General features: G+C 46.4%; 1 protein-coding gene and 1 long non-coding RNA gene across 5 annotated transcripts in view; one reads left to right on the top strand and one right to left on the bottom strand.

Annotated features, from left to right (window-relative positions):
• LOC309377062 overlaps nt 1–23,556 on the bottom strand; it is a 50,318-nt gene extending 26,762 nt beyond the window's left edge. Inside the window, exon 1 of the long non-coding RNA XR_014171419.1 lies at nt 23,253–23,556. This is a non-coding gene — a long non-coding RNA (uncharacterized lncRNA). The remainder of the gene's footprint in view (nt 1–23,252) is intronic.
• Nucleotides 13,165–23,673, top strand: LOC309376919 (tumor necrosis factor receptor superfamily member 14-like). 4 transcript variants are annotated; one of them, XM_081923856.1, is made up of 8 exons: nt 13,165–13,811; nt 15,996–16,104; nt 17,023–17,148; nt 18,223–18,378; nt 19,277–19,367; nt 20,838–21,004; nt 22,170–22,219; nt 23,552–23,673. In XM_081923856.1, exons 1-8 carry the CDS (start codon nt 13,764–13,766, stop codon nt 23,585–23,587), a joined length of 783 nt encoding a protein of 260 aa, XP_081779982.1. In that variant the 5' UTR covers nt 13,165–13,763; the 3' UTR covers nt 23,588–23,673. The 4 variants fall into 4 exon arrangements, with proteins under 4 accessions (XP_081779982.1, XP_081779981.1, XP_081779984.1 ...); XM_081923855.1 differs by having other exon boundaries at nt 18,220–18,378; XM_081923858.1 differs by lacking the exon at nt 17,023–17,148 and having other exon boundaries at nt 13,166–13,811.
• The last annotated feature ends 1,835 nt before the right edge of the window (nt 23,674–25,508 follow it).

The raw sequence follows: 25,508 nt of genomic DNA, 5'->3' as shown, positions 1-25,508 counted from the left end.
ATTCACCCCATAGGGCGCACACACATTTCCCCTTCATTTTTGGAGGGGGAAAAGTGCATCCTATAGGGCAAAAAATATGGTAGTTGTTCTTTTTAATGCAAATCTCTCCCATAATATATATGTAGCTAGTCAACGGAAATTATTCTCTACTTTTCCAGAGATCACCTTGTTCTTAGGAACTGAAGGTTTCACGTTATTCTGGACCAAACACCTACAAGGCATTCGGGTCTTCAGCTGGGGACTTTGCCAAAGATATGCACACCATTCACCCTCTATGATAGTTTACCAAAGGAAGGAACTGCTGCCTTGCTGTTTCCTGTTCCACACTGCTATTGCTCTGCAGCACCACCACTGCAGCTGGCCAGAGAGTAGAACTGCAGCTTCTAATTCAGCAGGTGCTCAAATTACTTACAAAGCCAGTTGGGTTCCAACCAATCAAATAACGCAGGAGTAGGAACCTTAGGCCCAGGGAACAAATGCCAGCCTCACCTGAGTTACTTGAATAGTAGCAACTGATCATTTCCAGACAACCAGACTCACCTTTCCTCCAAACGATGTTGAACCATTGAATGAAATCAGTTCCTTCTGGTCTCCATGGTCCAATTCATCCTAAGAAGGCCAGTGTTGGAATGTCCAGCTGCTGTAGTATTCTAAGCCTCTCTGTCTAGACCTCTAAGCTCTGAAATTCAGCTAATGGGTCTTGCCAGCTTGCATGAAGATAGAGACAGGTCGTGCATAGAAACTAGCCTGCTGAATGAAGGCAAATGTGATTTTTGTTGCCCACCCTTCCACTCGTGCCTCTGACCCTCTAGTATGTGACCCCCAGAAGGTTGCCTGGAAGGAAATGTGGCCCTGGGCTGTAAAAAGTTCCCCACCTCCGACTTAAGAGACATGTGGCCCTTGGGCTGAAAAAGTTTCCCAATTCCTGGTCTGTGGTTATCTTGATATCTACCTGCACTCTGAATCCTGCACTGCTCTCAGCTGCCTCTTGACATTGCTTTCTGGGAACTACCCTGGACTCTAGCCAAGTCTCGCCAGTAGCCCAGGATGTTGCAGTGCTCTCCCTTTCCCAATGTCTATCCAGCTTCAGATCCCATCTGGTAGGCCACACGTGTCTCTGTCACACCCTAAGGCACCGCAGACTTGGAAAGGCAAAACTCCTACACTGCTGGCCTGGAGAACCTAAGAACATAGGAGATGCCCTGTTAGATCAGGTCAAAGGCCTGTCTGGTCCAGCATCCTCTTCTCAGTGGCCTACCAGATGCCTCAATGGGAAGCCCACAAGCAGGACCTGAATGCAGCAGGGCTCTTCTCACTTGTGATTCCCAGCAGCTGGTATTCAATATCCTACTGCCTCTGATTATGGGTGCAGCCTGCTCTTTCTTGCTGCCTGGTTGCTTGGGCAGATGGTGTTACATTGGCTAGTCACTCAGTGGTCTGCTGGTTGCGCTCCATTTTGTCCATGATCTGTCAGGGTTTAGCCCAAGTCTGTGAGCTGGGATTGGACCCTGGATACTGCCTCTGACAACACTCTCGCAAAGCAGAACTCATTGCGTTCAGTATGGGGTAATGCTACACGCAGAGACACAGACACACACACACACACACACAGCTTTTTCATGCTCCTAGAGTATGATTTTACCCTTATCTAAAGAGCAGGTGGAAGTAAATTTGGGTTTCCCTGCCTCCACCATCTGAGAAATATTGAGTGAAGCTTATATAATTTCCTGGGAGAGTTTCCAGGCACAAGGCATCGCCCAACCATTCCCTGCACCATCTGATATTAGTGTCAGAACTCCCTAGAAAGAAAGCACCAATCTCTGCGAAGGCCTGACTGGTGGAGGAGCAAAGGGACAGAGCAAAATCCTGTGAGATAAAATGGCGTCCGGCACGTTTCTTAGCTGCGTCACTGGCCATCCGTGCCGAACAAAACAACTTCAGCTTTCTTAGCTTAGTCCTAGCAGAGTTCACGCAGCGGGGAAAACTGTTGCTGTGTGTGTGAAAATGAATCAAACTGAAAGCAGGCTTTCCTCTTATCTCTAATAGTCTTTAATGAGTAGAATAACATCGTAAATCAGCCCGGCGAATTGGCTTGCATCTTTCTGCTTCACCATCAAAGCGAAAGAGAGAACACACACAGAGAAACACTCCACTATGTGTACATAGCCACGCCATGTGTACACATAGCCATGTGTACATAGCCATGGATTCAGGCAATGCTGGATAAGTAGATATGTGACTTTCCTCCAGCCCCTACTCTGATTCCACTTCTGATCACAACAGCACCACCAAGAGGTAAGGTAAAAGGTAAAGGTAAAGGGACCCCTGACCATTAGGTCCAGTCGTGGCCGACTCTGGGGTTGTGGTGCTCATCTCGCTTTATTGGCCAAGGGAGCCAGCGTACAGCTTCTGGGTCATGTGGCCAGCATGACTAAGCCACTTCTGGCGAACCAGAGCAGCGCACGGAAACGTTGTTAACCTTCCCGCTGGAGCGGTACCTATTTATCTACTTGCACTTTGATGTGCTTTCAAACTGCTAGGTTGGCAGGAGCAGGGACCGAGCAAGGGGAGCTCACCCCCTCGCAGGAATTCGAACCGCCGACCAGTTTGGTGGGAGGTGCAGAGAACTGCCCATTAGAGATCACCAGTGTCTCTCACAAATGTACAGGGTTGTATGCAATGTTAGTCCTCTAGGGGAATCCATTGAAATTAATGGTCATGACTAACTTGCAGTCCTAAACCTTGGTGCGTCTACTCTGAGTAGAACTTGGTTGCATGTTACCCACAGTTCCCAAGTTTTCCTGCATGGATTGTTACATGTATCAGTCACTTTTTGCAAAAGAAAACATCAGAAGGCAACTTAACAAGATAAAATACAGCAAATTAAAGCCTGAGTTTCCCTATCCCTGTGGCAGATAATCCAGGGAGAAGTTGCAGGCAAAGTGGGCAATGGGTAGCAGAGATGCCAAGTTCCGCTGAAGATTGAGGGGATCTGTCACATGTCACACACATGTGACTTTGCATCTTTGTCAGCATCTATTGCCAGGGGCTCCTTCTCTTGTGCACTCAGAAGGAGCCAGCAACTGAAGCCGTTCCAGGGGAGCCATTCACACGCGGCCTCCCCTGCCCTCTCAACATTGAGGGGGCCCAGCCCTCTACCAACAGTATTGAGTGGGGAGCAAAGGCAGCTTGGCTCTATAGAGTTGGCACCCCTGGTGGGTGGGGGTTGGTGGAAGTCGATAACAGACCTAATGGGGGAAAACTGCCTACTCTTCTGATGACATCAGAGAATTCTAGATGACATCAACTCATTCCATACCATTATGCATGCATGATTCCCACAGACAAGTTTCTTGGCAAGACAAGGGCCTTCGCTGGCCACTTGAGTGTCCTCTTTAGCATCCCCAAAGAATGAGCTGGGCTGCAAAAGCTGCACCAAAGGGATGGGGCAACCCTGGCTAAAGGGAGTGGGGCTGTCCTCCCCCCCCCCCAATCTCACCAGGCTGCTAGGTAGGAGAGCAAGAGCTAGAGAGACTTGTGGGAGACAGAGACCGGCTTGCTCTGTGCAGGAGCCAAAGCTGCAACTAATGGAGAAGCAAGATCTGCTGGGGTTGTCAATGCTGTGAGCCCCTCCATCCTAAAACCATATAGCATAAAGACACCACAGTCGCTGCTGACCTTCATTCCAAGGAAACCGAAGATGGACCTGGGACCCCTGGAGTCTCACTGCTCAGAGACTGGGGTAGTTTGCAAATACAAACACATACATACACAATAATTTGTGCCTGTATTCCTAATATGTGCTTTAGCAACAGCCCACCTGTATATAAGGAAATGCAGCCTCCGTTGCTGATTTATGAAAAAAGCAAGAAAGCAAATCTTCTCTGACCGTGGAGGCAGAGCAGAGCCATCCTGGCTGGTAGCCATTGGTAACCATCCCCTCCATGAATGTGTCTTGTCTTCTTATGAAGCCATGTGGATTGGTGCCCACACATTTTGTTTAGCCTGAGACATTTTTCTGCCTATGGCAACAGAGAATTCTAGAATTGTAGGGTTGAAAGGACCCAAGGGTCATTTACCCCACATATCCCCCTGAAATGGAAGAAGGCAGTGCACACATACACTGGTTCCATGTATGGAATTGAATGTGTTGGCCTAGTGTGGGGCTCCGGGGTGAGCTTGGCTGTCTGGCTGGTGTACCGGCCACCTAGCGCACCAGCAGCCACCCTGTCAGGGCTACTAGAAGTGGTGGCCGGTTGGGCCTTGGAGTTCCCTAACCTATTGGTATTGGGGGACTTCAACATCCATGCTGATGCCACTCCCTCCTCACAGGCTCTGGACCTGGTGTCTTCCATGGCGACACTAGGGCTCTCCCAGTTTGTTTCGGGCCCCACACATCAAGCAGGCCACACACTGGATTTGATCTTTGGCATCGGTATAGATGTGATCATGTCTCTTTCAATGAAGGTGCCATGGTCTGATCACTACGCTCTGAAAGCCAGGATTAACTTTCCACCCACATCCTGCTTTGGTGGCAAGCCAATTTGGGCTAGCCCGCAGAGGCTGATGGACCCTGATAGATTCCGCCAAGCCTTGCGGGACCTTTCTTCCCCTGGCGACTCATTGACTGAGCTTGTTGAGGGCTGGAATATCCAGCCTCTGGCAGCCATTGATGAGATCGCACCTAGAGGAGGAAGGGGGCTGGGCTTTGTTGGTGCCAGCAGCAGCAGCAGCGCTCGAGTGGCCGCCATTTTAAGCAGCCCCTCTCCAGAGCCCTTTCGCGCACTGCTTATCGTCCCTCTGCTGCCGCCACTTCCAGCCCCTGCTGTTCACAAGACACAGGTAAGCAGCTTCAAAATATAGTCCGGCCCGACACAAGGTCTGAGGGACAGTGGACTGCCCCCCTGCTGAAAAAGTTTGCTGACCCCTGACCTAGCTCATGTTAACCACTACACTGGACTTGGCTCCCCAGGCACCTTTCATCTGCCTCACTCCCTGAAAGCACCCTTCCCTAAAATACTTTTTTGTGCCACTTTAAGAACTATGAGCAAACCTGAAAACTCACCCAGTAGGTTCAGCTCCAGTGGGGACCCATTTTTAAAAAACAACATGTCAAAAAAACAACAGCCACACACCAATTGCCCTCTTAGCAGCGCAACCTGGGCTGCACCCAGGACTGCCTTGTGCGGATATATATCGATCCTCCCTGATCGATAGAGCCGCGACTTCAGACAGCTTTACGATCCCAATCAATCACTTACAGCGGTCCGGCACGCTTCCTCCCAAGCTGCGCAATAACTCCTGCTGTCTCTTCTCAGTCACGGCTTTTAGCAGAGTAGAACACAGCGTGTAAAGCAGTCTTGCTCCTTGTAAGCACACATAGACAGATTTGTCTATTTACAGCTCTTTATTAAAACATTACAGCATCAAAGTCCGTCACTGCTGGCAGCCATTGCTGCAAAACATGTCTCCCTCTCAGATACACAGAGGGAACAACCTTCTCCCCTCAGAGTCACAGGGGGAACTAAACAAAACAGGGAATAGTCCCTCCCAGCTTCTGTCTCCGCCCAGCTGTAAGCTGACGTCAGCAGGTGACACACACCAGGGAATTTAACCAGTTAAGTTCTGAACTATAACACCCCCCCTTGTGTCCCTGCGTGATACCTGTGCAACATCTTCAGTAACACCTTGTGAGATCAATCCCTTCCCCAATGCCTTGCGCCTTCCCTTGGCAAACCTGTTTGGCATTTGTGGAACCACCTCACAACTCTCAGAATCGCACTGTGCGAAACTTTCCCACGCACCTGTGGCCTGATACCTCTCTGGTGGGATACCTTTAGTTGTGCGACTGGACCTCCTAGGCACAAACTCAGGTGTTCCCTCTGACTCACTTTGATCAGCAAGTGTGTCCTCTGCATCATGGAATTCACCCTCTGACTTAAAGCGTCTTCGAATCCTCTCCATCACACTCACAGGAGAACTAGGCGCACTCTTGGGCTGTCTCTTAACAGCTTGTGGAGATGCCCTATCCTGCTCCTGACCCTGGTCAGTGACCTGGTCGTCATCAGCAGCCTCAGCCTCTTCTTCCGCCTCATCAGAACTGTCTTCTGGGTCAGAGAGACATTCTGAGAGAACATCACGCCTAACAGGAGTCTTTGACTTTACAACCTCCTCTAAGAACTCAGCGTGTTTACTGATCAGCACCTTACTCTGATCACCTGACGGGTAGGCAAAACGCCATGCACGGGCTTCTGGCTCATACCCACAGAAGATCATTTTCTGGACTTTGGCTCCATCTGGCCCTTGCAAAGCCTTAGGCAAAGAGACAAGCGCAGGAGTCCCAAAAGTCCGCAGAAAGTGAACCTGGGGTTTTCGGCCATTTAACAAAGAGAACGGTGTGTCGCCTACCAGTGAGTTGTAGACACGATTCCAGGTGAATGACACAGCCCTAGTAGCCTCCAACCAAAACTCAGGAGGTAACCTGGCTTCTCTCAGCATCACCTGTGCAGCCTTAACCAGAGCTCCACTCCTCAGCTCTGCCACCCCCCCTTGCTGGGGTGAAATAACTGTGTGTCGTATCCCTCTCTTCTGAAAGAACTTCTGCAAAGCAGAACCAGTGTACTTAGCATTTCTGTCACTGATGATCGCTTGAACCCTGGTGGAGAACCTTAGTTCCACCCCCTCAATCCAGCTCTTGATCAGCTGTGCTGCATCCTCCCTGGATTTGAGACCGTGAGCCCAGGAATTCTGCGAGAAATCATCCAGAAAAGTTAGCAGAAACCTGGCCCCCCCTAGACTTGATTCCTTGACAGGACCGGACAAATCTATGTGAACCAGCTCAAAAGGTTTAGTGGCTACCCGTTCCACCTTTGGGTAACTGCACCCTCTCACCTTTGCTTGCTTGCAAGTGTCACAATTAATGGCACTTTGACAATTTCTAATCTTACAACCTGTAACAACCTCAGGTAACACCTGCAAATCCTCTAAAGGATTGTGAATCGTTCTCTGATGCCATACGCATGCACATGTAACATTATGAGCGGGAATTGTAGCACGCTGGTTGGGAACTGTAGCACGCGACGCTTGTGCTTTCTCAACCTTCCCCTCACCCCCAAGAGACGTTTTAAGAATGAAAAGATCATTCTGTCCCTTCCGCACTTTGGCCAGTAACCTCCCCTCTCTGGAGATTGTGCAGACATCATTCTCAAAACAAACTTTGAACCCCTTATTTAACAAATAAGGCACAGATAACAAACAATGATGAACCTCTGGAACAACACAAAAATCCACCGTCTCCTGTAAAACAGAAAGATAGGCATTAGTGCACTTGGAAACTTTAGTTTTCTGTCCATTCGCGAACTTAATAGTCTGTCCCTTCGGAACTGCCGTGCAATTCCACCTCTCGACTGCAGGGGTCTCTGGAACCATGTTGCGGTTAGCTGCAGAGTCAATAACAAAGGCCATCTCGGAGTTTTCCACTCGGCCGTCTTCAAACACTGCCATACTCGCAGAAACTTGATAAGACTCTTCTCCCTGCTGTTTACCACGGCCACCTGGCTCAGTTCCACGCCTGCCTGTCTTCCCAGGCCTGTTGCCATGGAAACCCGCCTGATTCCCATGGGAAAAGTCTTTGCAAACATCCTGCCTCGGCTCTCTGCTCCGGTGGGGGCAATTGCCATGCTGACGTTGAACTCCAGTGGAAAAACACTGCCCGGGGCTCCTCCCAGCTGGCCTGGCCTTCCTCCTTCTGGAACGGCGCCTCCCACCAGCCTGCCCCCCCCCCTGAAGCTCCTCTCCGCTTCAGCACAAAGCGAAAGTTCTTTAAACTTGCCTTTGGAACTTTTCGCCCCCCCGATCTGCTCACTAGCGCTCCTAGAGGCCAAGACATCGGGAACAGGGCCTGCCAGTCCAGCCTCTCCAGGACTCAGTCCATCACACAGACGTGTAGAAGCATTACAACAGCTCCCCAACACTGTCCCAGCCCCCATTGGGCTTTCTGGGCATCCTTCTGCCTCTCCAGGGCTCTCTCCAGGGCTCTGGCCTTTCGCTGACGCCTCACACAAGCCCTTCAGCAAATTCCAGGCAGCCCACGCTGTCGTTATGCCCTCCAAATGAGGCCTCAGTGATGCATCAACGCATGCTTTGAGCATATTCAGCTCTTGTTGCAGCCTCTGGCTATCTTCAGCCAACACAGCCCCACAGCTTGCTCCAGCTGCTGGCCAGCCAAGGGGTGATTTTGGCTCCCATTGGTTTGCTTCCCAAAGCCCTTCGACCAAGAACCATCCCCTTATTCTTCTGGACCACGTTGCCCAACTCTTTAGAGTGAGCTTTTCCAGCGGTATATTCTGGCTTTTGGCCATCTTCTCCCGTTCTCCCAAGGTGCCCCTCAAGCTGTACTTACTCAGTACCAGCTGACTCCGGCCTTCCTTTGCGTGGAGAAACGTCTTGAGCTGCGTCTCAGCTTCCAGCTCTTAGCTGCTTTTCAGCTCCAGCTCTCTGTGTATCATAAGCTTTCACTGCCTCTCGGAAGCAGGCAATTAATCATTCTTGCTCTCCGGCACCCACGCAGCTCCCGTTGGCCTCCGACGGCCCCTCAGCCTCAGAACGCTAACTTCAAAGCATTCCTGAGGCTCACAGCGTCTGCTTTACGAGCGTTGGCTGACCTCCATAACCTGTGCGGATATATATCGATCCTCCCTGATCGATAGAGCCGCGACTTCAGACAGCTTTACGATCCCAATCAATCACTTACAGCAGTCCGGCACGCTTCCTCCCAAGCTGCGCAATAACTCCTGCTGTCTCTTCTCAGTCACGGCTTTTAGCAGAGTAGAACACAGCGTGTAAAGCAGTCTTGCTCCTTGTAAGCACACATAGACAGATTTGTCTATTTACAGCTCTTTATTAAAACATTACAGCATCAAAGTCCGTCACTGCTGGCAGCCATTGCTGCAAAACATGTCTCCCTCTCAGATACACAGAGGGAACAACCTTCTCCCCTCAGAGTCACAGGGGGAACTAAACAAAACAGGGAATAGTCCCTCCCAGCTTCTGTCTCCGCCCAGCTGTAAGCTGACGTCAGCAAGTGACACACACCAGGGAATTTAACCAGTTAAGTTCTGAACTATAACATGCCTCATCAGCACAAATTTGCACGCTCCTGGAGTGATTTCACCTGGTTGGAATGTGGCCTTGAGCTCTGATGTTGCCTCCTTGTTGCCTGGTGGATAGAAAAGGGCCTGTGAGTGAACTAGCCTACTGGGTAAAGTTACATTTTAGATTAGATGATCTACAACAGGGGTCAGCAAACTTTTTTAGCAGGGGGCCGGTCCAGTGTCCCTCAGATCTTGTGAGGGGGCCGGACTATTTTTTTTGGGGTGGGGGATGAATGATTCCTATGCCCCTCAAATAACCCAGAGATGCATTTTAAATAAAAGCACACATTCTACTCATGTAAAAACACACTGATTCCCAGACCATCCATGAGCCGGATTCAGAAGGCGATTGGGCCGGATCTGGCCCCCGGGCCTTAGTTTGCCTACCCATGGTCTACAAGAGCCACTGGCACTCTTGCGACCTGAAACTCACTGTTGTGTCTTTGTCAGCTTGGCCAGAAGATGGAGCACATTTCACAAAATATGATGAAGTTACAAGTGAGTGAAGAGGAATATCGGAAGAGCCTTCTGGATCAGGCCAGTGCAAAGTGTGGGCGGGGTCACAAGTAAAAGTAGGAGGAGCAACACGTGGGAATGTTACCCTTGCACAGTTTCTGCACATGCTCACAAGCTATATCTTCCACCCCGGCTAGCAAGAGATCCTGTTGGAGAGTAAGGGCATTATCCAACCAGGTAGGAATGCTGGAAATGAGTGCGAAGCAGCTGGGTAAGGGGTGTGTGGCCTGGAGAGATGGAGCGTGGTCTCAGAATACAGTGGTACCTCAGGTTACATACACTTCAGGTTACATATGCTTCAGGTTACAGACTCCTCTAACCCAGAAATAGTACCTTGGGTTAAGAACTTTGCTTCAGGATGAGAACAGAAATCGTGCTCCGGCGGCGTGGCGGCAATGGGAGGCCCCATTAGCTAAAGTGGTGCTTCAGGTTAAGAACAGTTTCAGGTTAAGAACGGACTTCTGGAACGAATTAAGTACTTAACCTGAGGTACCACTGTAGTTCCAAGAGCCAGATAGAGAGGCCTTGATATACAGTGGTACCTCGGGTTACAGACACTTCAGGTTACAGACTCCGCTAACCCAGAAATAGTACCTCAGGTTAAGAACTTTGCTTCAGGATGAGAACAAAAATCGCGCAGTGGCGGCAACGGGAGGCCCCTTTAGCTAAAGTGGTACTTCGGGTTAAGAACAGTTTCAGGTTAAGAACAGAACGAATTAAGTTCTTAACCCTAGGTACCACTGTATACACACACACAGTGGAAAGAAATCCCCTAAAGAACACAAGAATACCAACCTGCCACATTGATGGCGACCTTGGCAACCAAGCTCCAAGAGAGAGTGACTCTGAAATCAGAGATTGGAAGTTAGCTGTTCCAAGCCTGCCTGCTGCCCGGAAAGACTGTTTCAAAATCAAGAATCCTTGAGTGACACGGCACCATTGCATGTTGAAATAGAATTCATTTGCTTGCATTTTTTAAAAAAGTTAAGTCTCCTAAAATATGCTTCCTGTCCCCCGTGGACTTTTGTCTAATATACACATTTTTGGGAAACAGTGTCCCCTAATATGGTGCATTATTTTCACAAATATATACCTTTTTTTACACAGCTGTTTGCCTAGCATGCACTTTTTTTTTTGCATTGCAAAATCTGAAGCAGTGCAAGCTTTGAAAAAACAACAACTAGCAAGTTTCCACTTGTGTATCAGTTCACAAAGTGCAAATAAGTAAATAAATGTTGGAAGCACGTAGGTATTCATTTCAGTTCACACTCATTCTTGAAAAGAAGTCATTGACTGAGTCAGTTTCCTGCCAGCGATAGATCATATTGAAACTGCACATCTACAAAATAATACTAATAGATAGGTAGATCACAAAATGAGGTGGGTTGTTGTTGTTGTTTTGTTTTGTTTTTTTACATGTAGCTTCCATTCCTACACATCTCAAAATCCAGGATCCATTTCAGTGGGGTTGGGGTTATCTCTATTAACACAGGGTTCAATCCTGCTTTGTGCTACTTTGCTAGGGTGTTCCCTGCAAGGAATGTGCCGACAAATCAAATCCCTTCCCCTCACCCCACAGATCACCTGGTCACCTGGTGTCATCAGCTGCGTTGGGGTTCCCCACCCCGACCTAAATGGTTGCTTCTCTTGTTCTTGTGTTGGGAGTAAATGGGCTGTATGAAATGATAGCATGTGATCAGATGGGTAGTATAGAATCCAATATTTGTAGAGGGGGTAGGTACCCCAAGGGTCATCTAGTCCAATCTCTTGTAACCTTAAAGAGTCCCTGTCAATAGTTAACAGTACTGGTAATTAGCAAATAGTAGTTAGAGTAGACCCACTGAAATTAATGCCCATAACTAACTCATTTCCATTTCTTTCAATGGGTTAACTTTGAGTAGGACTTAGTTGAGTTGTATCCAATACTAGTCTTCTTCAGAGTAGGTCCATTGGTATGAACAGCCATGATGAACAGGTCCATTGGTTTCTATGGGTCTATTTGGAGTAAAGCATAGTTGGCTGCAAAACTATGTCTTCATAGCTTTGACCGTCTGAAAGAAAGATGTTTCATGTCACAGCAGTTGCCCCAGATTTGTGCTTTTGAATGTAGAACCTCAGGCTGGAAGCTTTTCTTATAGCCATCTTGCCATGATGAATAGTTGGAAACTTCAGGATGGACAAAGGAAAGTCCTTCTTGGCACAGCACTTGTTCAGCTGTAGAATTTTCTCTCCAAAAGGGCAGCGTCAGTCACTCTCCTGGATAGCTTGGAAAGAAGGTTAGAAAGATTCCTGGAGGAGAACAAGGCTATCAGCAGCTATGAGCCATCATGGCAATGAATGAGCTACCTTCCACAGTAGAGACTGGATGCCTCTGAAAACCAGGTGGGAATAGTTGCTGCTGCACTCAAGTTCTGCGTCCAGGCTTCCCATTGAGGCATCTGGTTGTCCACCAAGTGAGAACAGGATGTTGGAGCAGATGGACCTTTGCCCTGATCCAGAGAGGCTCTTATTATGTTTAATTTTGGCATGTCGGGTTGCTATTAAAGATATTGGAGTGAGAAAAGGGAGGAAAAATGGGCAGGGGGAGGAGCTGCTATGCCTAACATTGGCTCCACCCACTGTGACTCTTGACTACAGCTACCATTCACTGATGTGACCTACATCACACCAGGTGCAACTGGGACCATCTGCCACTGACCCTTGGGAATCCTTTTGTTTTTTGGTGGGGGGAGGGAAGGAAGACCAGAGTGAAAATGCTTCAAATGAATCAAATGAAGACTATTGGGCACATTCCTTCTTTCTCTTCCTCACACACTCACTGAATCACAAAGGCAAGGAAAGGGTTGTTTGAACAGCCTAGTATTCTTAGGATCAAATTGCACCCGAGGCTAGCAGAAATATTTATTTCTCCTGTGGCTGATCCATTATCATACAAGGGTGGATAGGTAGGGATTGTGGGGTGGGGGGGTGAGGAGAGAGATTCCATTTTGTTGACATGAGGAACTAGCTAATTCACACTTCACAAACTGGCATGTAAATCAGAAACCAAAAATATCCTTCGAAATTTGCAGTTCTGCGAAAGTTGCAGTTCTCCAGCCAATGTGTACAGAAATGCATTATGGTGGTGGTGGTGGGGATGCACCATAGAATGACACACTTTGGTGCAAACAACATGCAATATAATAAACAAAAGGGCATTTTATTACAGGAAATGGCTTGCAGAAATGAGTACGTTAATTGAAACTGTGTATGAAACTGCCAGGAGAAATTTGCACGAGTGAACTTTCACGACAGGAATAGTGCTTTTAAAGAAAAAAGAACACCCCACAAATTGTTGTGGAAATGTGGAGACCTGAATCTAAGATCGGGGGAAATGAAAGTTACTGAAATGGAAAGGTTTGACAATGTCAGCAGTTGTCTGGTGGTCAGAGTTCAAGAGCCATCTGGTGTTTTTGCCTAGCTTCAAGTTCATCCAACTCTTCACTGCTCCGGTGGTCTGATTCGCTTGGAGTCGTTTCCTTTCACCGTCCTGCTGCCAGGTACTTTAAAAAAAAAAACATGATCAGAAGGACTGGGCCGTTCCCTCCTCTGTTGTGAGTGGACCCCACCTCCTGCTTCCTGCCTGCTATTTCCTGTCTGTAAACAGTTCTGGGAAGACAGGATCCAGAGCAGAGTTTGCATAGAAAGAGGAAAGGCAGACGAGCTTCAGCGCCGAGAAATGAAGTGGCTGGGGACAAGTTATCTGGAACTGAGTGCGATTATTTAACCGCCTCTGGGGAAAAGAAAGAAACCACAGCCGGAGAGAGATTTTTATTTTTTTATTTTACTTTCACTTTTGGAGCTAGCGATCATTGAGCTGTGACTGCTTCGTTTGACAGGACTCGGAGATTCAGAAACAGGCCTGGCAAGTTTGGTCTCGTTTGGCTGAAGGCCCAGAGGGCAAAGGCAGTGGGAGCAGTGGGAACTTCAGAATGCAATGTGCTCCGTGCTGGGAATATGGAGTCCAGAAATCCTGGATCTATAGGAACTGAAGGGAGGTAAACACAAGACTGCAGTTAACGACAGGGTAATGACCTTCGTCTGCCTTGTGACTGGATGAAATTGAAAACCTCCAGGAACCCCTTTTTCAGCACCATGCATCTGGTAAGCAAACTTTGAAGCTTTGTGCACCCTGCCCCTGGGTCATCCTATCATGCTATAAGGATGCAATAAAGAGATCTGCCTCCTTCCTCCTAAAAAAATGAGGGCTTCAAGGAGAGTGGGTGTTGGCCAGAGGATATTGCCAACTCACTTGTTCTCAGCTGACCAGTGTGTGGCTCAGTCTCCACTAGGAACAGTAGCAGGGAGAATACACCTGGCAGATGGTAAACATCGCCTTTTAGAAATTAAATGTTTGATCATAGAATGTTTTGTTATTTTATTTATATTCTGCTGGAAGCCACCCAGTGTGGCTGGCACAACCCAGTCAGATGGGCAGGATATAAGATAATAATAATAATAATAATAATAATAATAATAATAATAATAATACAGTCTGCAGCAGAATTCAATAAAAATCTGCTCAACAATGCTAGTAACCCCACATGACTGAACCCAGACCCTGTGATCAATATGAAGCCTTTCTTTGGGTGGACCTTTTTAGTGGTGGCTCCCTGCTGGTGAAATGTTCTCCCCAGGGAGCCATACCTGGAAAGGCTTCTCTCATTATCCGGGCTTTTGGTCTTGATATGATGGATGGGATTGCAGCCTTCTTTTTAGCATGGTGTGATCTGTAAGTCCTGCCTCTTGTCTGGATAGCTGTGTTTTTATTGCATGTTCTTAATTGGTTTTAATGTACATTACTTTGGGCCATTCTGTGAGAAAAGTGATTCACAACAACAACTCTTCCTATCATATTACTCCCTATTAAGTAGGTTTGGGATTACAGTCCTCTAATTTTATGTCAAGCATGGCGACCCTATGGTCCCCCAGATGTTGGACTACAACTCCCATCATCATGGGTCATTGGGCATACATGCCAGAGCTGATTAGAGTTTGAGTCCAACAGTGTTCAAGTTCTCTCCTGCTTCATACCTACCATTGACTTTATTTGCATGTGAAATCTTCATGCAGCTGACAACAATATAGGTTTGAACACTGTGATTGCTAATGTGCACTCCGAAAAATGCCTTTACAAGTCACAAAACTTCAAGTTTGTTTGCTCTGTGAATTTCCTTGTGCATACGTCAATTATTTGTTTACTTCCTCCACCCCACCCACTTTGATAATTGAGCAACCATCAAAGGGCAGCAAGGCTCTGTGGCTGGTGTGTGTGTGTGTATTGGAAAGAAAGTGTTGAGAATCCAAGTCAGGCTTCAGAGAAGCACACTGAAGCACACCAGAACCAGGAAGAGGTTGTTCTTGCTTAGGAAAAGTTGTGAGTGCAAAAGGAAATGATTTATGGCACTTCATGTTCCAAAAGCTGATATTGTCCTCAAGAAAGTCCCTGGCTACTATGCTAGTCAGTTTCTGGTCAGTGTTTGTTTTGCATGTTTTAATTCATTAGTTTGCATTAAGGTCTGATTTAAAAATAAATACCTAAACATGAAAAATTATATTTCAGTAGCTATTCAAATACATATTTAACAACCAAATCCAAACCCAAGATCTATTGGGATCAGAGAGTTTGGATGCAGTGGATGCTGGTCTTTCCCAGCTCAGCTGAGTCTACTCCAGAGTCAGGTCTTATCCAGACTTCTGTTTGTCTTGCCACAACCCACCCCCACCTGCCAGGGAAACCCGATCTTTAACACTGAATTGGAGCACTTGCCTGGCTTCGGGAAGGTGGCGTGAGTTCTCTGACAGGGCCCTAGAGTCCACCTCTCTCCTTCCCAAAGTTGCGCAAGCACTTACCAGGCTTTGGGAAGGAGGAGGGAGGGCTCTAGGACCCTGCTAGAGCCTTGCACATCCTTTCCAAGGCCTGGCTTAAGCCAGTACTGCAAAGGCAGGGGGAGGGGGAGCGTCAAATGCCTCCACACAAGATGGCATATTACCAAGGTCCACCCCTGTAGAAACAAGCATGTTGTACAAAGGTAAAATTCACAATGGTCAAACTCACCGCTAGCATGGAAGGCTACCTAGAATGTAGCTCTCAGGCTCAATGAAGCAGCAACCCTACAGGAGGTTCATATCATTTTGCTTCATAACTTCAAAAATCTAGGGGAGAAAGTAATAAGTTCAAGAGCATCGTGGGGTGGGGGGAACAATAGGAGTAATCTAAGAATGCACTGAGCTGGGCACAGTGAGACTAAAGTCTCCTTTCTCTCTCCTTTTTGTTCTCCCTGAAAGAGCTTCTGCATCTTCCTCGCAACACAGCTGCTTCTCTATCAGGAAGCCTCTTCCTGTACTGATTCAGAGTATTATATCCGTGGCGAATGCTGCCCCAAGTGTAATCCAGGTAAGAAGGCATGACACCCTTCTTCTTCTCCCTGTAAACAGGGCCGGCCCATCCATTGGCCTTGCAGAGGCAGTTGCCTCAGGCGGTAGCTGGGGACAACCAGGTGGGATGGCAGATCCAGAAAGAAGAGGGGCATATTCGCACAATTTTGCTGTTTCTCCTTCAGCTACGGATAGGAACTACGACCACCTACTCCTCTCTGAGAGCCAGTGTGGTGTAGTGGTTAAGAGCGGTAGACTCGTAATCTGGTGAACCAGGTTCGCGTTTCCCCTTCTCCACATGCAGCTGCTGGGTGACCTTGGGCTAGTCACACTTCTCTGAAGTATCTCAGCCCCACTCACCTCACAGAGTGTTTGTTATGGGGGAGGAAGGGAAAGGAGATTGTTAGCCGCTATGAGACTCCTTTGCGTAGTGATAAAGTGGGATATCAAATCCATACTCTTCTTCTTCTGGTCCCCTTTCTTCTCCCCAGTAGTCTCCAGCATGCTGTTGCTTCCCCAGGCTGCCCCCAGTCACCTCAGGCAGCAGTGGTGAAGGGGGTGGGGGTGGGGCACACGGGTCCTAGCCACTGCCCCACTGCCCCCCTCATTCACCTGCTTGGCCACACTAGTCCCTGGCATTGTTCCCAATGCTTGAGGAGCCTGCTTAACAAATTAGGATTCAGAGGAGGGGTGCCATTTTCCCATTTGCCTCAAGCAGCAAAATGTCTTGTGCTGGTCCTGCAAGGTCTGGCAGGAACCTAGCATTCTTGGAAGCAAACCAGAACGAGACCCGCATTTTTGATGGCCGGAGAATTGATGGGCATGTCCGTTGGTCGGGTTGGGTCGGAAAATCAAATATTGGAATGATCCCCACAGTAGGTATACAAGCCACGGAAATGTCTTGAACCCAACTCCACCTGAACCTCTTTGTCCACAGGATACAAAGTCGAGAGATACTGCACTTCTACTTCCAGTACAATATGTGTTCCTTGTACTTTGAGGACGTACATGGAATGGTCAAATGCACTGGCACAGTGCCTTAAATGTAAAGAATGTAAATCAGGTAAAATTCTTCTTGTTGTTGTTAACCAAGTGACTTAGAATACATTTCAAAGCATTAATATGAATGCATTATACACAGTCTTCACACTGATAAGAAAACAATACCCTATCATTCTATCCAAAGACCTGGGGGAAAGAAAAGGTTAGGTTTTTAGTTGGCGCTGAAAGGAAATGGACCTCAGTTATGTCCATTACCTGCAATGGCTCTACTCTGAGTAGGATTAGCACTGGTTGTAACCCTCAAGGCCTTGCTCTTAGTAGATGTAAGATGAATCTTTTCACAGAATGCCTTTGCTGCCCCCCATCTCCATGGTTTAGGGTCTTTAGCCACAGGATTATGCGAGTGGCAGAAGTGGCCTGAGACTGTTTTCATTTCCCACAATGCCCTTGTTCAAGGCTACGTCAGGGTTATAGTGAGATATTAAAATGGCTACCTGCCAGGTAGGGCCCCTGGGGAAACATGTCATCACTAGAAGGTACACGAGGAGAGCTCTTGAGTCTGGGGACCTGTCCATGGTGTTGAGAAAAAAGACTAGGATTCTTTAATTAAGCATGGTCAGACATATATTTATTTATTGTAAGACCAGTGTCTGGCCTTAGCCGGCCACTTAACTGTCCTCGTCAGCATCACAAAAGAATGAGCTAGGTTTAAGAACTAGCTGATGGCGCCCTCCAAGCTAATGGGTTGACCTTTCCTTTACCTAGCTGCTAGGTAGGAGAAGAATAGCCAGATGTGTGTGTGCTGAGCTGGAAGCAGGCTGGAAGCTGGGGACAAAGAGACATTCCTGATCTGTACTGAATCCAAAGCTGTGGCTAATGGAAAAGCAAGATCTGTAGGAGTTAATGCTCTGATCTATCTCATGCTCAGGTTGTATCTATGTGTAGAAAATACATATACAGTATCCTAAAGACACCACAGTCTCCATTGACCTTCCTGCCAAGGAAACAGAAGCAGAGTAAACACCTAGATCTCCTGGATTCTGCCATCACTTGGAGATTGGGGTGCCATGTAAAAATAATAACAGTCAAAACAATGACCCCCACAAACCCTCATATCTGTGATTGTGCCCAGCAGGAGCCCATCTAAGAGTTAAAGAAGAATGCACGTATACGAAGAACACAGTCTGCTCTTGCAAGCCTGGCTATTATTGCACTCAGTTCATCAACCAAGAGTGTGAACAGTGCTCAAAGCACACCATATCTCCACCTGGTTTTAAGGTGACACAGCCAGGTAAGTCTCAGTAGAGATTTGGTGCAATCGCTCCTCTGCCAATTTTAAAAATACTTAAATTGCATTTATTTATAGCGTCCATGTTCACAAGAAAAATAATTATCACAGTGAGCATAAACTCAACCATAAAACCATCCATCTTAAGATGAGCTTAGTACAGGGGGGGGGGACCTCAGAGCCAGAAGCCAAATGCGGCCCTCCAAACCTCTCTGTTTGGCCCTTGGGACTATCCCCAGGCTGCACCCCTCTCTGGCCTTGCTTTACACATGACCATTTTGCCTGACTGGAATATGCCCTTGGACTCTGATAAGGCCTCTTCTCTCTCTGGAGGATGGTCCATGTGTAGAAACTAATCTGCTGCATAAATTTGCATCCCTTGTCCCACCCACCTTCTCTTCTGGCTGCACCAATTACTGCTGAGAAGGCAATGCTGTCTTCAGGCTAAAAAAGGCAACAACCCTGAGAGGTAGGCTATGCTGAGTGGCAGTGAATGACCCCAAGGTCACCCTGTGAGCTTCATGGCCGAGTTGAGATTTGAACCCTGGTCACCCAAGTCCCAGTCTGACACTCTAATTGCTGTACAACTCTGGCCTTCAGAATCTGGTGGTTCTGTTGAACAATGGCACTGTATTAGTGAGTATATATAAAACACTGAAAGAACAAGTGTCCCACCATCTACAAATAGGCAACTAGGGGTGGATCTGTTAAGATAAATATAGGATACGTTATATGACACTATGTGTGAAATTTATACTTGGCTTAGGAAAAAAGAAATTGAAACACTCAAGGACAAGACTTTCTCCTTTATATGCACTGAAAATCAATAAATATATTGAAAAAGAAAAAGAAATATGCTTATTTGAACACCACCACCCCAAATCGTGTTGTTCTTTTTCAGGCACAGAAACCAATGACACCCGGTTCGTACCCTGTCCTCCTGGGACCTATTCAGAGACCGAAATGTCCACCTCCTGTGAACCTTGGACTAAGTAGGTGCCACTAAAGACTCTCTCACAGCTGCATTTCCAGTTTGTGGCTGTGTGGTGCCACATAGTCTTAATTCTACATACACCTCCTTCCATTCAGTGCTGTTTCCTTCCCATTACTACTAGGAAGTTAAAGAAATAAGCATGAAGATGACGTACTTAGTGAGCTGTTATCTTGGTTTGTACAAAGCTTAAACAGAGGTTAGATTATATCCATGTCCAGAAAAACTGCAAGACAAATAGGTCCACATTTGGCAGACGAATGTGTAAATCAGATCTTACTTATTTGCTATTTTTCACAATTCCTGAATGTTCCAATACAGTTGTCGGCTGAAATAACGTATCAGTTATTTTCTCTTAAAATACATATTTAAGGATAAAAGTACATTGAGAATGGGGGAAGAAATTCAATTTTGTTTGCTTTTTGAAACAAAACTACCAATTTTCTACTTCTCAAATCGATACTTAAGAAATTCAGAAAACAATTATCCTTCAAAAGTCCCAGTACCACGAATGTTGCAATGCAATTCTACAACCAATGTTTACTACAAAAAATGTATATATTAGGGGTAACAGTGCGTAAAAATGCACACATTGGTGAAAATAACATACACAAATGTATTACATTAGGGAGCATGGCATTCAACAATGTGTGCATTAGTCAAAACAGCATAGAAAAATGTGTTTATCAGGAGAAATTTGCAGTAAAATGACTAATTTTCATGAGGATGTTTTTTAAAAAAGAAAAATTGCAATTTGATGCAAACCCCCCCCATATGCCCCCCCCCGATTTAAGATAAGAAAAATGAGAAACTGAGGGAAACAAGTTCCTTGCAAATTAGAAGGGGGAGGAAGAAAACAAGCAAGCAAGATTGTCAGCTAACATTAACAATAACTATATCTTAAAGGTAAAGGTACCCCTGACTGTTAGGTCCAGTTGCGGACAACTCTGGGGTTGTGACGCTCATCTTGCTCTATAGGCCGAGGGAGCCGGCGTTTGTCTGCAGACAGCTTCCGGATGATGTGGCCAGCATGACTAAGCCACGTCTGACGAACCAGAGCAGTGCACGAAAACGCTGTTTACCTGCCTGCCTGTACGATACCTGTTTATCTACTTGCACTTTGACATGCTTTCAAATTGCTAGGTGGGCAGGAGCTGGGACCGAGCAATAGGAGCTCACCCTGTCGTGGGGATTCTAATCGCTGACCTTCTGATCAGCAAGCCCAAAAGCACCACCAGCGTCCCAACTATATCTTACTGAACCTAATTTAAATGCTTAAGTTAATAAAGACAGCCTGGGTATTCCCAAATAAGTATCCAAGTGAAATTGAGTAGTAGATTGTCCATCCAGCTCATTTCAGCCACAAGCATTTGCAGAATCCATTTTTACTGCCCTTCTGTTAGTCTCCACAGATCTCAAGCCTTCTTCTGAACATTCACCCCTAATTTAACCCTTTCTGTTTAATTTTCAGTTGCAGTAAGGCAGGCATGATAGAAGAACGAGCAGGCACAGCAGTTTCCAATGCAGTTTGTGCATATGTCAGATGGAAACATGTGGCTATTGCCATCAGTTTTCTGCTGGTTTTTGCCTTAATATGTGGCATCATAATATGGCAATTGAGGAAGCGAATGAAAAAACGTAAGTGTGCAAAACGTACACGTGTAATTAAGCAAAAATGAATCTAGAACCTGCCTTCCTGTGTCTTACAAGTGGAGCTCTACTCTGAGCAATCATAAATCTCCCCCAACCCCAGTTCATTTGGTTTGCTTGCCATTTGCTTGATTGGAGAGGACAAAGAAGATATACTTGGCTTTTAAGCTAGAGATGAGGGACATCAGGCCTGGGGGAGTCCAATGTGACCCTCAAGACCTCTCTAAGTGGCCCTCAGAGCTCTCTCCAGGCCATGACCATCACTGGCACTGCTCTGCATTCTCTGGACCATGTCCATGACATCTGAAGATGCTTTTTGTATGCCTGGATGGAGGATACAGGGGGAGAGAGTGCAGAAACTGCCAGGTATACAGAGGTAAATTTTACATTCATTCCTCTGTCCATTTATCTATCTGGTTCCATCCACTACTGCCATGTGACTCCCGGAAAATTGTCCGGAAGGGAATTCGGCCCTTGATCTGAAAAAAGGGTTTACCAAGCCCTGTCCAAAGTGAAATACTTTTGATGGACAGAGGTCATTCAACTTCTCTCTGGCTTGCTTGATCAGTGATGTCACCTTAACACATGCAAGTTGGCTTTTTCATGGCACACCTGTGATGTGCAGAGGATAAGGAATCACTGAGGATCTTGGGGTTGCCAATTGGAAGGTCGTGGTTCGAATCCATGCAACGGGATACCACTGTAGTGTGAAGATAAACAGCATTTCTGTGTGCTCTGGTACTTGTCACAGTGTCCCGTTGCACCAGAAGCGATTTATTCATGTCTCAGAAATCTGTCTGTGGATAAATGCCGGCTCCCTTGGCCTGAAAGCGAGATGAATGCTGCAACCCCATAGTCAACTTTGACTGGACTTAACCATCAAGGGCTCCTTTAACTTTACCCAAGATTCCCTCAAGTTTGATTTCAAGTCCATCTTTAGTCATCTGTAATAAATGTCTAGGGGTGGATGAGGAATCTGTAATGAATTTATTAATGAAATTTGGCAGTTCTGATCTTATTCACATTTGCCCACAATGGACTGTCTTTTGCACCTGCTCATCTCAGAGCTACTTGTTTTTGTTCTTTTTTAAAAGCCCAACAAATTACTGTATTTTCCCATGTATAAGACTGTATTTTTCTCCAAATTTTATAGAATTAAAATTGGAGGTTGTCTTTTACACGGAAAGTGGTCCAAGAGAAAAGGTGAGTATTCTTTTACATAAGCATTTTACAACTCCTTTTCTTCTGTCCATATTCCTTTCAAAATGCAATTTCAGCATATATTAAGGGTTGCTATTGCACTTTCTCCGTCTTGCAGTGTTGCCCCTCTAAGCTTCCTGCTCTCTTAAAGACTTTCACTAAACCCCACCCACCAGGGGTGCCGACTCTATGGAGCTGAGCTGCCTTTGCTCCCCTCAATACTGTTGGCAGAGGGCTGGGCCCCCTCAATGTTGAGAGGGCAGGGGAGGCTGCGTGTGAAGCCAAGAGTGGAAAAGCTTCAGTTGGTGGCTCCGTCTGAGCACATGAGAGAAGGAGCAAAGTCACATGTGTGTGACATGTGACAGATCCCCTCAATCTTCAGCGGAACTTGGCATCTCTGCTACCCATTGCCCACTTTTCCTGCAACTTCTTCCTGGATTATCTGCCACAGGGATGGGGAAACTCAGGCTTTAATTTGTTGTATTTTATCTTGTTATGTTGCCTTCTGGTGTTTTCTTTTCTATAAAGTGACTGATACATGTAACAAATGGATAAAGTACTGGTGAGAATCAGTAAGATGTGGGCCAACCTCTCCTAAAAGTGTCAGAGAAATTCCACGCCTCCCCAAGGAAGCAGCAGGAACCCCCCGCCCCCCCCCCCCGTTTTCGTTTTCTCCTCTTTTCAATAGCAGGGGAAGAATAGTCTCCAGAAACCGAGAATGTTGGTTTCTACACCAGGGATAGTGAACCTGGTGCCCTCCAGATGTTGCTGAATCCAGCTCCCAGTCAGTCCCAAGTACCATGGTCAATGATCAAGAGTTATGGGAAGTGTAGTCATGCAACATCTAGTGAGGCACCAGATTCTCTCCCCACCTGGGTCTACATCCATGCAGGAAAACTTGGGAACTGTGGGTAACATCCAACCAAGTTCTACTCAGGGTAGACGCACCAAAGTTAAGTACCCCAAGTTAGTCATGACCATTAATTTCAATGGATCCCCACAGAGGAGAGGACTAACATTGCATACAACTCTGTACATTTGTGAGAGACACTGGAGATCTCTAATGGGCAGTTCTCTGCACCTCCCACCAAACTGCAATCCCCAGATCCTTTGTGGGAAAACTAGGACAGTTACATTGGTATAAAATTGATTTCAACATAGTGTAAAAAATATCCAGTGTTTATTCAGCAAAACAACTTACCCGTTGATGGTGCTGTTGTGACCAGAAGTTTAATCAGAGTTGGGGCAGGAGGAAAGTCATATTTCTACTTATTCAGCATTGCCTGAATCCATCAATATATTGTATTGATTTTAAACAAATCTGCCTTGTTCTAGGAGGAACAACGAAATGGAGTTTATCTCCCTGTTTAAAAGACTGACAACAATATGGTGGCACCTATGCAGGAAACAGGTCAACACCCTGGAGAACCAGCATTCACAATGGCATGAGTGACCAGAATTTTTGGTTCAGAAAGCCCTGGTGCACATTGCAAGCAACAGCCGTGGACATATGCACTGGATTAACTTTTAGAGAGGGGAAAACACATTAGTAAATGCAATATAAAACAGGAGGTGGCTATTTTCCCCTCTGAGCTTCTCATCTTCCATCTTGAAGAAGCAAGTTTCAGTGAAGAAAGTGGAAGATGTGGAAATCTTCACTGAAGGACAGATCAAGGTGAAGAGAGAACATATCTAGTGGAAAAGGAGAAGACCATCAAACTATGAATTTCATACCAGAAGATATAGTGATGGCCACCAACTTGGATGACTTTAAAAGACAAATTCATGAAGGAATTGGATATGTATGCACACTATTCAGGTCCTTCTCAGTAGCGGCGCCCTCCCATGAGATGTCAAGGAAATAAGCAACTATCCTATTTTTAAAAGACATCGGAAGGCAGCCCTTTTTAGGGTAGTTTTTAATATTTATTCCTATGTTGTTTCTAATACTTGTTTGGGAGCTGCCCAGAGTAACTGAGTAAATAATTTATTATTATTATTATTATTATTATTATTATTATTATTATTATTATTATTATTATTATTATTATTTATTATTATTATTATTATTATTATTATTATTATTATTATTATTATTATTATTGATTTTGCTCTCTCCCTTTGCTCCTCCACCAGTCAGGCCTTCGCAGAGATTGGTGCTTTCTTTCTATGGAGTTCTGACACTAATATCAGATGGTGCAGGGAATGGTTGGGTGATGCCTTGTGCCTGGAAACTCTCCAAGGAAATTATATAAGCTTCACTCAATATTTCTCAGATGGTGGAGGCAGGGAAACCCAAATTTACTTCCACCTGCTCTTTAGATGAGGGTAAAATCATACTCTAGGAGCATGAAAAACCTGTGTGTGTGTGTCTGTGTCTCTGTGTGTAACATTACTCCATACTGAACGCAATGAGTTCTGCTTTGCGAGAGTGTTGTCAGAGGCAGTATCCAGGGTCCAATCCCAGCTCACAGACTTGGGCTAAACCCTGACAGATCATGGGCAAAATGGAGAGCAACCAGCAGAGCACTGAGTGACTACCCAATGTAACACCATCTGCCCAAGCAACCAGGCAGCAAGAAAGAGCAGGCTGCACCCATAATCAGAGGCAGTAGGATAATGAATACCAGCTGCTGGGAATCACAAGTGAGAAGAGCCCTGTTACATTCAGGTCCTGCTTGTGGGCTTCCCATTGAGGCATTGAGAAGAGGATGCTGGACCAGACAGGTTTTCACCTGATCTAACAGGGCATCTCCTATGTTCTCCAGGCCAGCATTGTAGGAGTTTTGGCTTTCCAAGTCTGCGGTGCCTTAGGGTGTGACAGAGACATGTGTGGCCTACCAGGTGGGATCTGAAGCTGGATAGACATAGGGAAAGCGAGAGCACTGCAACATCCTTGGCTACTGGCAAGGCTTGGCTAGAGTCCAGGTTAGGTCACAGACAGCAAGGCCAAGAGGCAGCTGAGAGCAGTGCAGGATTCAGAGTGCAGGTAGATATCAAGATAACCACAGACCAGGAATCGGGAAACTTTTTCAGCCCAAGGGCCACATGTCTCTTAAGTCGGAGGTGGGGGACTTTTTACAATCCAAGGGCCACATTCCCTTCCAGGCAACCTTCTGGGGCCACATACCAGAGGGCCAGAGGCAGGAGTGGAAGGGGGGGAGCAACAAAAATCACATTTGCCTTCATTCAGCAGGCTAGTTTCTATGCATGACCCGTCTCTATCCTCATGCAAGCCAGCAAGACCCATTATCAGAATTTCAGAGCTTAGAGGTCTAGACAGAGAGGCTTA

Source organism: Podarcis melisellensis, assembly GCF_964234715.1.
Source record: "Podarcis melisellensis genome assembly, chromosome: 8".
NCBI lineage: Eukaryota > Metazoa > Chordata > Lepidosauria > Squamata > Lacertidae > Podarcis > Podarcis melisellensis.
The sequence above is the reverse complement of the archived record's forward strand: the minus strand, read 5'-3'. Positions and strand labels throughout refer to the sequence as shown.

Excerpts from the sequence above, each read along its gene's own strand:
- LOC309376919 (XM_081923855.1), top strand. The coding sequence starts at position 13,764 with ATGAAATTGAAAACCTCCAGGAACCCCTTTTTCAGCACCATGCATCTG. Across the intron at positions 13,812-15,995 it reads TTTTCAGCACCATGCATCTG|AGCTTCTGCATCTTCCTCGC; the intron begins GTAAGCAAACTT and ends TCTCCCTGAAAG. Across the intron at positions 21,005-22,169 it reads GAGGAAGCGAATGAAAAAAC|AATTAAAATTGGAGGTTGTC; the intron begins GTAAGTGTGCAA and ends CAAATTTTATAG.